The following is a 14,711-nucleotide window of genomic DNA, read 5'->3' on the forward strand; positions in this document are numbered from 1 at the left end:
AATTAGCAAAGGGCACTTACACAAGGAAGTCAAAGGAAAAGAGCTCAGCTGCAAAAATCAGGTGAATGATGCACATCGTTGTATAGACTATAACTTGGGAAGGGTAGAAGTAAACAGTGAATAACTGAAACACATGCAAGTTTTATAATGCCTTAAATAATATGGAGAATATCAAATAGTAGCATTTGGGATTCTGGATGACATATTGCACCAGGTATGTGTTTTTGTTTGTTTATAATAATTGACTTTTTTAGGAGCACTGTCTCCTGTTAAACGTATTCTCTTTTTGTTGAGTTGGTTTGTTAGGATTGACGAAGGGGGCTATGCAAGTGCCAGAATATTGTAGATGTTTTGTTGAAAAGAATGAAAACTATAACTCGGAAGCATCATTGTGAGTTATTTCATGCCTGTACTGGACAATACATTAGTTTTGTTGGAGGAGTTGTACACAAACACACACTCTGTCTGCTCTAAACTTACATATAAATCAGCACATGCAAGTTGAACCTCCCTGCCCAATCCCCATTCCTGAAATGTAGTGGTGCTCTAACAGTCCTTTGGAAAAGCACTGGCTGCATAATTTTTCTTTAGTTTTTCTCAGCTCTCTATGAGCTGAGGGGTGAAAACATTATCACCTATAGACATTGCTATGAGGTTTGTCACCTCTGAGTCTTTGCATATAAGCAGAGTTAGATTAAACATAACTACATACAGTAGAGGGAGTAGAGTGTGAGCAGGTGGGGGAAGAGAGAAAATTGAGGTTTCCATCCCATAAGCACAAAGAGAGAGAGAAGCTGCTGTTTATAGCTCTACGTTTATGAGAGTGAATGCTGACTTTACTGCCTCCCGCAGGGTGGGCAGACCAGATTAAAAAAAAAAAATACTCTCTGTTGGGAAGAAATGTCCCAAGAGCAGCAGTTTCTCTCTTTGGGTTTGTCTACACTGCGAAAATGAATAATGTTTTAATGAATACGTTTTAAGCACCATGTAACATCTAGTGTAGACAAAGACAACCAGGTTAAGATGTGTTAGCCAAGGTTATTTAGGTCACACCTACACTAGAAAGTTTTATTGGTAGTTTTTCTGCCAGCATGTAGCTACCAATTTTGCAATTCCAGTAGAGCTTGTGCATATTCGCCTGCCTTTGCCAGTGCAGCACACCTTCACGTCGAGAGGTTGTATCGGAGAAAAAGTGCTCTGCACTCCAGGAAGGCATCCCAGTGTGCCCCACACCACAGTCCAGCTTTCTGCGACTTTTGGAAGTGTCCTGTGAGAAACTGGCACTCCTCTCAGGGAACTGTGGGACCTTAGGGTTAAGTTCCCTCTGTTCCCGCCATAATCTTCTCTTTTGCACCAGTTTTTAAAATTCCCACAGTTCCTTGTGCCGGTTTTCAATCTCTCTGCCACCTCACTGGCAAAAACATGGATGCCAAACAGATCAGTGGAATTCTCATATCAATTTTATAGACAGGGCACCTGCTTCTTCTGTATTTGTGGAACTTCAGCAACTATCACAGAGGCCAGGCATGCAGCAGTGAAAAAGAGAAAACTGAGGAGGAGTGGATGATGCAGACAGTGAATGAAAGTCACCTGATGTTGCAAGCATTCACTGACCAGCTACACACGGTGGAACAGCACTTCTGGGCCCATGAAATAAGCACTGATTGTTGGGAATGGATCATGATGCAAATCTGGGACGCTCAGCAGTGGCTTCAGAACTTTCAGATGCCGAAGGTCACATTTCTGGAGTTGTGTGCTGAGCTTGCCCCAGGCTTTCAGTGCAGAGACACGGAAATGAGAGCTGTTTTGACAGTGGAAAATGGGTAGCAATCACGTTGTGGAAGCTTGCAACCCTAGATTGCTATCGGTTGGTGTTGGAAAGTCTTCAGTGGGGACAGTCATCATCCAGGTGTGCAAGCCCATTAATTGTCACCTGCTGCACAGGATTGTGACTCTGGGCAATGTGCAGGAAATAATAGATTGATTCAGTGCAGTGGATTTCCCAAACTGTGGTGGAGTGATAGAGGAAATGCATATCTTGATCCTGGCCCGCCCACCCTCACTCCTCTGGCTGAGTACTTATACAGAAAGTGGTTCTTTTCATGGTTATGCAGGCATTAGTGGATCACCAGGAAGGTTTCACTGACATTAACAAAGGGTAGTCAGAGAAAGTGCATAATGGGTTCTTCCTCAGGACTCAACTGAGTCAAGTTCAGCTGACTGGCTCTCCACTGGGTCAGCATCCTCTGCATGCATGTCCTTGACACTCTCTTTGTTGCTGTGCACTGCTGGGGTTCCCTCCTCGGGATCTCACATAGTGTCCACTGTCACTTTTGCGGTGATGGTAGGATCCCCACCAAATATGGCATCCAACTCTGCAAAGAAGCGGCAGATATGTGGGACAGCCCCAGATTTTCTGTTGGCCTCCCTTGCCTTTTGTCCAGCTGCTGCAGTTCCTTCTCCTTCACCCAGCATTGATGCCCCTCCCTGTTGTGCCCCAGCTGCATATCCTCTGCAGTGTCCAAATAGAGATCTTTACTTCCACAGTTATTCTGCATCTGGGCTTGCACTTCTCCTCCCCACAGGCTGAGAAAATCCAAGACTTCTTTCCTGACCATGCAGCAGTACAAGGTTTACCTGTTTCTTTATGGGTATCCATATCTGTGCGCTCTGAGGTGGGCTTGCGGAAGAGACACATTTCCAAAATGGTGTTTTAAAGTGTTGTTGGGGGGGGAGGGCCTGGTCACTGTGACCCCTTGGCAACAGAGTTCAGAATGGTGATCAGGAGGGTCATTGTCACAGGGACAGAGGCATTGTAGGACTGTTGCCATAGGACTGTTTTTACTGGCATAGGTAATACATGATCCACACAGATATTGTAGCAGTGGAATAGTGCAGATAGAGGGCTTATGTCTTTCAGGGAGATGGTTTAATGAGACCAACAGAAAGTTAGAGTTTTACTACCAGGACTCAAAAGTAAGTGTGGACACAAAGAAAGATGTGCCAGACTAAGGCATGTTTTATGGTAACATTTCGTAATGTGGCACAAGCCTTAGGACCAGCTAACACATTTTTACCACAACCAGCTAATTCATTTTTAACAAGCAACAGAGTCCTGTGGCACCTTTAAGACTAACAGATGTATTGGAGCATAAGCTTTCGTGGGTGAATGGAAGTGGGCATTCACCCACGAAAGCTTATGCTCCAATACATCTGTTAGCCTTAAAGGTGCCACAAGACCCTCTGTTGCTTTTTACAGACCCAGACTAACATGGCTACCCCTCTGATACTTCATTTTTAACATGACTCTCTACACTAGGGGCTAAGGTGTATTTGAGCATTTTAATTCAAAAATGTTAGTTAGCACATTTGAAAACAACACATATTTCCCTAGAATAGACAAACCTTTAAACTCGTGTGAGCCATCTGTCTAAAAGTGTGCCAAAGATGTTGTCCTAAAATATGTGGCTAGCATAAGAACGTATAGTACATTATGGAAAGCTAGCATCCGTGTTTGTGCAGTACATGTGAAACAAAATATATCTGTGGTTTCCATGGGAAAGCTCTTGATTTTTTCTTAAGTAGGCATTCAAGTGTGCATGAACTGTGTCTTTAAAGAACATGCAGACGCTGAGCCTGGGATTTCGTGAAGGAATATTGTAAATAATGCTGTTTGTTTATACAAATTATGTTCAGTTGTTAGACACGTTCTGGCTGAGTTTCTGCCCTGACTTGCACCCTGTGCAGCCCCATGGCTTTCAGTGGTGTTGCAAGGAGTGGAGGTTAGGGCTGAATTTAGTCCTTTATCCTAGTATTAGTCTAAGTATTTTACTTGTCAAAAATTGCAGAAGAGTGGAAAACTGGTATCCCAATAAATACTCATACTTCGGGGTTTATGTGGTCTTTCCAACTTGGCTAAAACAATGTGTTCCTTAAAATTTGTTTCTGAATAATACTGTTGCCATCCACCCACTCACTAGTGTGTTTGCTTAATGTTGCATTACAGATTTACGTGCCCCTGCATGTTCTGTATGGGTCCAGGATTGAGTGGGGCTTACGTGCTCAACCAGTGGTTTCCAGCTTTTTGTAATACATTTTGGTATGAATCTCCTTACATTTGTTTTAGCAACCATTCTTCATATAGTGACATCAGCCAGTATCTCAACTCATCTGCCTTCATACTTTTATAAGAGGAGACTTAGAAAACTTGGCTTGTTTAGCCTAGCAAAATAAAGGTTGAAAGGGGTTGTGATTGCTCGCTAAAAATACATGAGGAGGATAAACACCAAGAATGACAAGAGCTATATAAGCTAAAGAGCAATGTTGGCACAAGAATAAATGGGTATACACTGGAAATTAGAGGGAGTGAGGTTGTGGAACAGCATTCCACTAGGAGGAGTTGGGGCAAATGACCTAACTAGTTTTAAGATGGAGCTTGATAAATTTATGATTGGGATTATATGATGGCAATAGCAGGGCACTGGATTTAGTGACCCAGGAGGTCCTTCCCAGTCCTGTGTCCCATGTTCATATATTAAGTCCATTATATGGCTTACCACATCATAGACAAAATTAGCTATTGATATTCTTTACACTTTATGATACTTTGGATCACCTTAAAAAGTTTAATATTTATAATTCATGCAAAACTTTCTTCAATTTTTATTTCCTACCCTTATGTGGGCACAAGTAAATATCACAGTACAAGATTATAGGGAAGAATTAAATCTGTAATATAGTCTTCTCCCAACCTGCTAATAAAAGGGGTTCCACGAAAAAAAAAATCTTCTGAACACAAACATTCAAATGATTGTTTCAGATCCACTCAGGATCTTTTAACAGTAGATTTTTTTTTAAATCTGCTTTTCTGCATCTACATGTCAGCTATCCATTTGTAGTCGTGTGTGTGTGTGTGTGTGTGTGTGTATTGTATTAAACTATCCAGAAGTTATAATAAAGTTTAAAAATGTAAAATGGTGGGGAGGGAGGAAGGAAGGTGATAATGAATGATGATAATGGAAAAGAGATGTGCTCTAGCTACACTCCCATGGCACTGCATAAATAATAATAATGGAATATTATACATCTGAGCTGTACAACTCCAGGATGCACCACAACATATTAAGTGAGTTTTCTGTACCATGGAAGAGAACCCCAAGAATTGAGAACATTCCGAATAATCCTGACATCCAATCATCCTTTCTAAATCGTATGTCAGAACTTTTTATTTATTAGAACTTATGATTTGCAGCAACAAATGGTAAATTACATTTAGAAACCTGGTCATCCATTATTATTTAATATGTCCTGCACAAAGCGGTGCACGCATTGGAATCCTGTGTCTTGCAATAAATTACTCTCTACCAGGCACACCAATTAAAGAGAAAATGGTTCAAAAATATTCACAATCCCCAAAGAAAAAAGTTAGAGCCATGAAGGCACACACCTTTCCCCACCAGTCTTCATCATCCTTCAAGAGCGTATTAGCATTATATATCCTTTGCTATTGTTCTCTGCTTTGTATTGTCCAGCCACTTGTAAGGATTGCCCTGTATGAAGGCTCTCACTGCATGAAAGGCACTCCAACGTATATCTGCCATTGAATACCAAATATATATATGTAACATCCTACAGTTTGAAGTTTCTGTATGATACCTCATGCTTCTTTGGTTTTACTTCCAAAGCTTGCTAAATCTGGATGTGTACTAAATGTGTACTTTGTGCTTAAAGTGAGTTTAGCTGGGTCTGGTCAAGTCAGCCACAACTATGGTGTTTTACCTGCTCACTATCCAAGCGTTATCTTCATGTGCATTAATGACAATCCAGTTGGTGGTGATAATGATTTGCAGTCACACTTAACAGAATTAAACAAAATAAAAAAAACCACAAGATCCACCAAAAATCACTCTCAACGTTGGGTCCCAGGAACCATCTTTGACAGCAGCAATTATGAAAAAAAAAAAAAAAAGAAAAGGAAAAGGAAACTCTTGCTGGTCTTGGCTAAAACCTTGCAGTAGAAACAGAGGTAGTGGGTTTTCTTTCCAAGGATCAGCTGAGGGCGGATTTTATTTTCCCCAGATGGGCTTTCCCCCTGAGCCTGAAAGAGCCAGTAAATTCTAACATAGCCATAGAAAATGACCTAGCTGTGTAAGGTTCGTGATGGAGTTAATTCAGTTTTCTGATTCTTCAAATCAAAACTCATATTCACTGACAGGGCAGCATCCTGATATGAATTATACATAAAAAGAAGACAGGTAAATGAAGGGAGGGGGGAGTAATATTTTGCTAAAGCATAAATGATAACGTCGTTCTTTGTAATACATTATATTATGTTTTTGTATAGGGCAACCTTAATACCAAAACCATTTTTAATTGTAAGATACAGTATTATGGGCAAAAATAGCAAATTAATAAACTAAGCATTAATGTGGAAGATGTTCTTTAACAGAATAGCATTTCATATCAAGATAATACGCTCTGGGTGTATATACTACATTGTACAATACATATAACAAAGTCATTCTAGTTTAATCACATTTTTCATGTACAGCTTTGAAAGTGGCTTCTTGGCTAATTAAGTCTGACACTTAAGATATGGTATGTTAGCTTCTGAGATGCCTGCCAGGGATTTTCAGTGCTGTCATGCATTATGTGGATTTCAGCCAAGATAGGAGGGCTGGAATACTTGTTTCTGGTCACTTATCATTGAAGCTTTGACTGTAGGAAAAGAAAAACAACTATTAAAGAACACAGAACACTGTATGAAATGAAATATGGATGGGGAAAGAATCTATTTCTACTGAAAGAATATCTAATTTATCTATAGATATATTTTATCAATAAGGAAAATCCAGAAAATAAGGCTTTTTGTTTGGCAAACTTGGAATATAAAAAGAGCACTTCACATAAGCTGTTTTATTTTATTGAAAGTTAGAACATTATGTAGGCTAACTTTAAAAATTTGGGCAATAAGCATTATTTGCTCTTATATACTATAGAAATAAGTGCTCTAAAAATACCATTGATCAACTGATTTGATAAATAGATAGTGGGGTTCCCTAAAGGGACACACTCAAGACTGCTAAATCTAAATTAAGACCTATGTATTTATCTCCAGGGATTTCTGCAAGGCCCAATTTTTCTTCTGGGCTTTTGAAAAGAGGAAAGGGCAGGATGAAATGTCTGGATTTGGGGGGAGTTGGGTTTTAATAACCCAGATGGATACTGGGATTTGAAATGTTGGTTAGTTAAATGATTAAGGTATGTTCTAATATTTTTAATTGGTGTCTTGGTCAAATTTGTAACTTTTATATTAGACATTTGCCTAGAGCAGGGGTTGGCAACCTTTCAGAAGTGGTGTGCCGAGTCTTCATTTATTCACTCTGATTTAAGGTTTCGCGTGCCAGTAATACATTTTAACGTTTTTAGAAGGTCTCTTTCTATAAGTCTATAATATATAACTAAACTATTGTTGTATGTAAAGTAAATAAGGTTTTTAAAATGTTTAAGAAGCTTCATTTAAAATTAAATTAAAATGTAGAGCCCCCTGGACCGGTGGCCAGGACCCATGCAGTGTGAGTGCCACTGAAAATCAGCTCGTGTGCCACCTTTGGCACGCATGCCATATGTTGCCTACCTCTGGCCTAGAGTACAGACAGGCATGTCTCATCAATCCAGATAAATAAACAACAGTTTTAGTTTGTTTTGCTGATTCACATATCCTACAAAAAGTAGAAACATGGACAAATTGCTACGAAGAAGTACAAAAGAGATAGCACAAGTATAGGGATAAATTCAGAAAGACTAAGGCACAAAATGAGTTACACCTAGCAAGGAACATAAAAGGCTATAAGAAGAGGTTCTTTAAATACATTAGGAGCAAGAGAATGACAAAGAAGAGTGTAGGTCATCTACTTAGTGGGGAAGGAGAATTAATAACTGATGACATCAAGAAAGCAGAGGTGTTTAATGCCTATTTTGCTTCAGTCTACACCAGGGGTAGGCAACCTATAGCACGCAGGCCGAAGGCGGCACGCAAACTGATTTTCAGTGGCACTCACACTGCCCAGGTCCTGGACACTGGTCCGGAGGGCTCTGCGTTTTAATTTAATTTTAAATGAAGCTTCTTAAACATTTTAAAAACCTTATTTACTTTACATACAACAATAGTTTAGTTATATATTATAGACTTATAGAAAGAGACCTTCTAAAAATGTTAAAATGTATTACTGGCACGCGAAACCTTAAATCAGAGTGAATAAATGAAGACTCGGCACACCACTTCTGAAAGGTTGCCGACCCCTGGTCTATACTAAAAAGATTACTGGTGACCAGATGGTCAGCACATTTAATAATAATAACAAGGGGGAAGGAACACAAGCCAAAACAGGGAAAGAACAGGTGAAAGAATAATTAGATAAGTTGAATATATTCAAGTTGTCAGGGCCTGATGAAATTCATACTGTAGGGTATCTAAGGAACCAGAAGAAGCAATCTCAGAACCGTTAGCAGTTACTTTTTGAGAACTCAGGGAGGATGGGTGAGGTCCCAGAGGACTAGAGAAGGGCAAACATAGGACCTGTCTTTAAAAGAGGGGACAAAGAGGATTTATAGACCAGTCAGTCAAACTTAGATACCTGGAAAGATTGTGGAACAAATTATTAAAAAATCAGTTTGTAAGCACTTAGAGGATAATAGGGTTATAAAGAATAGACAGCCTGGATTTGTCAAGAACAAATCATGCCAAACCAGCCTCATTCCCTTCTTTGACAGGGTAACTGGCCTAGTGGATAGGCAGGAAGCATTAGATATGATATGCTTTGATTTTAGTAATGCTTTTGATACAATCCCACATGACAGCCTCATAAGCAAACTAGAGAAATGTGGTCTAGGTGAAATTACTATAAGCGGGTTATACAACTGGTTGAAAAACTGTACTCAAAGAACAGGTATCAACAGTTTGTTATCAAACTAGGAGAGTGTATCTAGAGGAGTCCCACAGGGGCCAGTCCTGATTCCAGTCCTATTCAGCATTTTCATTAATGATCTGGATAATGGAGTGGAGAGTATGCTTATAAAATTTGCAGATGACATCAAGATCGGAAGGGTTTCAAGCACATAGGATGAGAGGAATAGAATTCAAAACAACTATAGAACTGGTCTGAATGAACAAGATGAAATTCAATAAAGACAAGTTCAGAGTACTTAGGAAGGTAAAATGAAATGCATAACTACAAAATGGGGAATTGTTGGCTAGGTAGTAGTACTGCTGAAAAAGATCTGGGGATTATAGTGTATCATAAATTTAATGAGAGTCAGTGATATGATGTAGTTGTGAAATGGCCAATATCATTTCTGGGTGTATTAACAAGAGCGTTGTATGTGAGACATGAGGAGTAATTGTCCTGCTCTACTCAGCACTGATGAGGCGTCAGTTGGAGTACTGTGTCCAGTTCTGGGCACCATACTTTTGGAAAGATGTGGACAAATTGAAGGGGGTCCAGAGGAAAGCAACAAAAATGATAAAAGGTTTAGAAAAGTTGATCTGTGAGGAAAGGTTTAAAAAAAACCTGGGCCTCTTAAGTCTTGAGAAAAGAAAACTGAAAGGGGGCCTGGTAACAGTCTTCAAATATGTTAAAGGCTGTTGTAAAGAGAACAGAGATCAATTGTTCTCCATGTCCGCTGAAAGTAGAGCAAGAAGTAATGGGATTACTCTGCAGCAAGGGAGATTTAGTTTATATATTAGGAAAATCTTCCTAACTAAGGGTAGTTAAGCTCTAGAATAGGCTTCCAAGAGAGGTTGTGGAGTCCCCATCATTGGAGGTTTTTAAGAACAGATTGGATAAATACCTGTCAGGGATGGGCTAGGTTTACTAGGTCCTGCCTCAGAGCAGGGGACTGAACTTGATGACCTCTCAAGGTCTCTTTCACCCCTACATTTCTGTGACTCTTCATAGATCTCATCTCATCCCTTTTCTCTCTGACTACTTGCTCTGTTCTTGTGAATGCCCAAGCAGAATTCCTGTATAATTCAGTAACCTGCCTGTGCTCATCAGAATGGAGCCAAACTGGCAGAGCAAAGGGAATGGTTTGACGATGCACATCCACACTGAAGCAAACCCACCTTCAAGGGTTGTTGGTTGGCTGACTGCCCCAATGATTAGTCGCCGATGCATTGCTATTTAGCCTTTCTGGTTTTAGGGGCTGATCTTTTTTTTTTTCAGTACCTGAAGTAATTAAATTTTGTTAGAACCACTGTAATTACCTATCTTGAATCTCTGTACATGCTTCCTCTTTTCTCTTGCAGTCCTTTCAGACATCTCATTTGCAAAGCTATCTAACTCTGACTCTGATTACATCTTTGTCCTAATCTCTTCCTACATCCCGTCTTCCTCCATACGTTCTACCCACACCTCCCCCACTCCTTACTTCACACATTTTTCATACTGCCTTTTATGCTTGGAACAGCATCTCAGTAACATCATGTCTAGCTCTTTCCTTCTCCTACAAAAATCACACCTGTTCAATAAAGCATTACAGCTATAATTGCCATGCACCATTCTGTGTTTCTGCTGTTTTGTTTTGTAACCACAGGTTTGGGATTTACTAGTATGGTTCAGTTCATCTACTGTCTGCACTTGCAGCACTGCTGAAGTAAACAATAGTAATAATAAATATACATCAACCATGTCCTTTTTAAGGAGGATAATCTTTACAAATGGGTTTACTGGGAAAGCTGTGGTTAAGGCCCTCAAGCAAATGAGAAGATAGAGTGGGCCGGTCACAGTGTGGATCACGCAGTTGGGAATTTTCACTAAATTAGTATTGCATTTATTTAGAGAGATTACATTAAAATAAAACACTTCCATGATGACTCTGGAATATCTTTCAAATAATCCACTAGCAAAGAAGCTGAACATTCACACAGTGACAGAGAAAATCCAGTGACTCCTATCTTCACAGACAGTTGGGACCCTAAGCACCGACTAATCCCCTGGGGAAAATGGAAGTTAAGAAAGCAGAAGTAAAACTGCTATGATCTAAGACCACAAGCCTTCATCTGAGTAAACAAAGTCTATTTATATACCCTGGGGAGAAGGCGAAGGAAGTGAAATACTTATCTGATTTGAACAACCAGACAGAACGCATCGATAAGCCAGTTTAAAATGCAGGGGGTCTGTTCTGCCATTGATGTTTAATGGGGCTCATACGTGTTGCTCACATGAGTTTTAATGCAATATAAGTTCACAAATGTAAGTTCACAAATGTCGATAAAAGAATAGACCCTCAGAGAGTCTTGATTTTAAGATACAGTATTTATAGATGATTCAGGAACGTTACTTTTTTGGTAAGAGTTCCCTTAATCCATTTTTGATAGTTGTCTAAAAGGTGATTTAATGTATACTTAGATTTCAACAGCAATTAGATTCTTCTGCATTATCAGTAGGGATCCATGCTCTTGGGACCAAGGTCAGAGTTCTCTGGAAGCAGTGGTCATGTATTTGTCTCCTCTCAGAATTGAACATGTGATGCAAGGTTATATAAGGAGATGAAACCTCGCCTCCAAACTAATTCCTTGACCTCTCTTTCAAGAGAATCCAGAACCCTCATGCTCCTTTTCCTTTACACCCATTTTACCTTCAATGTAGTTAGTTTATTGTACTTATTTTTTATTTGTTATTTCAGATAGACAGATGAACTAGGCTTTTTGTACTATGTGGTATATTAGTAAGGCCCACATAATTGATGTGGCTGAGCTACACTGAATTCTGTGACAATGTGAATTGACTTAAAAAAATCATTCAATAACCTGCAGTTTTATTGAAATATTTCTAACAATGGCCAACAAAATGAAAATCTAATGTCTATTATTGTTTCCTTTGTAGCAGAACAGTGCCACCTGGCATTTCTACAATGGGCTAACCCATGAAAGACATGTTCAGTGACAATTTTTTCTCCTACCATGGATGTGAAGTAAATTAGAAATTGTATAGACTCTAACCAAAAGCTTTGGAGGAGTGAAGGGGTCCTAGTTAAATTCAGAAGTCAACACTTCATTGAGGTGAATGGAGTTTAGAGTTTGCACCTCATAGATTTATGGGGATTAGCTTCAGAAGTTCACACTTTTATGTGGTGATGGAGAGGAGGAAGCTCATATTTTCTATTTTTATTGTTTGGAGACAGTTTTCTGTCATGCAAGGCTCTGGAATGGAAGTGCAAGCAGCTCGAGCAGTTTTGTATGGTGGCTACTGCTTCCTGCAAACCTCCCTATGAACCCGCAAACTTTTTGCCCTCTTCTGCTACTGTGTGCTTTGATTCACCCCCACTCCTCCAATTGGCCACACGATCTCCTCTTTCATGGAGCTAAGGATAGAAACTGTTCTGTGTCCTTGATGCCTCCCTTATTCCTTTAAGGGGAGCAACATGGAAGCAGAAATGTATTGAACTCTTCTTTGTAGGGAACTCACAGAACAAAAGAAACAGACTGAGATGAAGAAGACAGAAAGGAAAAATGGCAGGCAGGGATGCACAGGAACAGAAGGAGGCATTATTTTGGTGGATTTATTTGGCAGCTTGGCAAAAATATAAAATTTTCAGCCATCTGCACAGCCACGTAATTTTATTATACACTGGGACCCCACTGTATGTTTATGTATCTATCTAGTTAAATTAGTAGTTACTAAATAACTCTTCATGCTGTCGCATGGACAGTTTGATTATTTTATTCTGCTTCTGGATGGTAGTTCCATAAAACAGATCCAAGCATGGGGATCAAGCACCGTGCTTATGTAACAGCAAAAAGTCTCCTATGGCCAAGCATGTGCAATGAGGAAGCTATAATCCATGTCCCAAGGTGCATACTATCTAACAGCTTAGTGTGGATTCAGTCATACATACTAAAAAGGATGCATATATGTATTTGAACTGATAAAAGAATCTTTGAAAAATTCTAGGTTATGATGCTACTGAACCCAAATAAAGTTGACCAAGATTTTCAATTTACCTCAACTTTTGGGTGCTCAACTTAATGTCTTACAGGACTTGGCTTTCATGAACTCCTGAGCATCCACCCTTTGCAAATTGGGTTCATTTAAAGTATTGTAAGTTAGCACCCCAAAGTTAAGCCACCCCAAATCACTAGTCACTTTTGAACAGAGTATAGTCCATGATACATCTGCTTAAACTATCATTTTCCCCAAATAGCTGTGTCATAAGATACCCTCCACTAGCTCCTATTGTTGTAAAAAAACAGTTAAAAAGGCAGAGATAGAGATGAGAGTTCTACCATGCAGGTGCTAATGTATCCTTAACCATGTGAGGTACTTCAGTACTATTGTAGTGAACACTATAGAAATACATATCAATATATAAAATATAACTCAAAATATGGGTTAGCAAATGAAATATTTTAACAATAATTATTATTTCAAGTATATAAACTTTATATAATAATATTATTATATAATAATATAATAATAATAAGTATATTAAGCTTCAATTCGCTTTTGCGTAAAAATAGCAGAGATGTTTAATGTCCCAAGTCTAAGTTTAAAATGAAAATACTAACCTTAGCTAAAGAGCTGGTATAATGTCACACTTGTATATTAAATGGATGTTCATATCTGCCATTCAGTATGTGTTGCATTTCTCTTATGATCTTAGCACGTTGGTGAACTTTTTGTATTACATCATTGTTAAATGCAAAACTACTGTTTGTAGATCCTAGGGATACATACGGAAGAGTATAATCACAGGTTACAGTTCTAGTGAATGCTGTTGCAAAATGTGACCTAAATACAAATCCACTATAGGGATAAGTGTAACCATTTACTCTACAATTATAAATTCACATAGCTAATTTATATTAATTAAGCTGAATTGGATAGGGCCTGAAAGTTATTGAAATGGAGTTTAAGAAGAAACAGACATGTGAGAGAATCATTAACATTTGTCTCTTTGGCTTTGTCCTGTCATGGAAAAATGGCCACTCCTATCTTTGGGAGGGTTATGATGTGTATCTTTTACACTTCTAAGGCTTAGTTACAGGGAGTTGCACAGAAACACACAGCGCTGGTATGGTCAGGAAAGGACAAACCCTCTTGTCAAGTGCCCAAGAACAGATTGTTGTGGGTGTCAAGCATTTTCAAAACAAGTTTTCTTTGTTTCAGAACAAGTTGCAGCAGGAACAGAAAAATACAAAGGTATCCTATAATCACCACTTTGCACTTCAAAAAGTGAATAGTTAGATTACTTTAATAGGATTTGGAGATCCTCTCTTTTAATTCTAACATGGCCATGCTGTTGACACCACTGATATATTATGATTTTATTAAGAAGTGGCAGCATAATAATTCTAGTCTGGGAGGAATAGGTGAAAAACACTAGTAAGCCTTAGGGCTCTATTCTGCCCTGATCTATGCTCTGCTTAGATCTTGCTTTCACCTAATTTATTCAGAAGAGGGTGGAGTGTGGCTCTCCCAGCTAATTTATGAAAGAATCTTCTCTAACTTGAATTGTTTCCACTCTCCCCAGTAACTGGGATATTTTGTTAAGGATCAGAAAAAAGGAGAATTTCTGACCTGAGTGCCTATTACCAAGTATGGATATATATACCAAGGTTCTTAGATACCATGGGGATGGGTGTTATAATAACCTGAATAAGAGAGAGTGAAGAAGTTGCATTAATGCAGTGTTCACGTTAAATTTACTGA

General features: G+C 39.0%; 1 protein-coding gene across 2 annotated transcripts in view; it reads left to right on the forward strand.

The window, feature by feature from the left end:
- Positions 1–14,711, forward strand: part of BABAM2 (BRISC and BRCA1 A complex member 2) — a 308,755-nt gene that overhangs the window by 277,415 nt on the left and 16,629 nt on the right. Inside the window, exon 12 of one of the 2 annotated variants that reach the window (XM_008174875.4) lies at positions 14,169–14,201. The exons of the other annotated variant lie outside the window; for it this stretch is intronic. Within the exon in view, the coding sequence (XP_008173097.1) occupies positions 14,169–14,201 (33 nt within the window). The remainder of the gene's footprint in view (positions 1–14,168; positions 14,202–14,711) is intronic. 2 annotated transcript variants of the gene reach the window in all.

Source organism: Chrysemys picta, chromosome 3 (assembly GCF_011386835.1).
Source record: "Chrysemys picta bellii isolate R12L10 chromosome 3, ASM1138683v2, whole genome shotgun sequence".
Taxonomy (NCBI): Eukaryota; Metazoa; Chordata; order Testudines; family Emydidae; genus Chrysemys; species Chrysemys picta.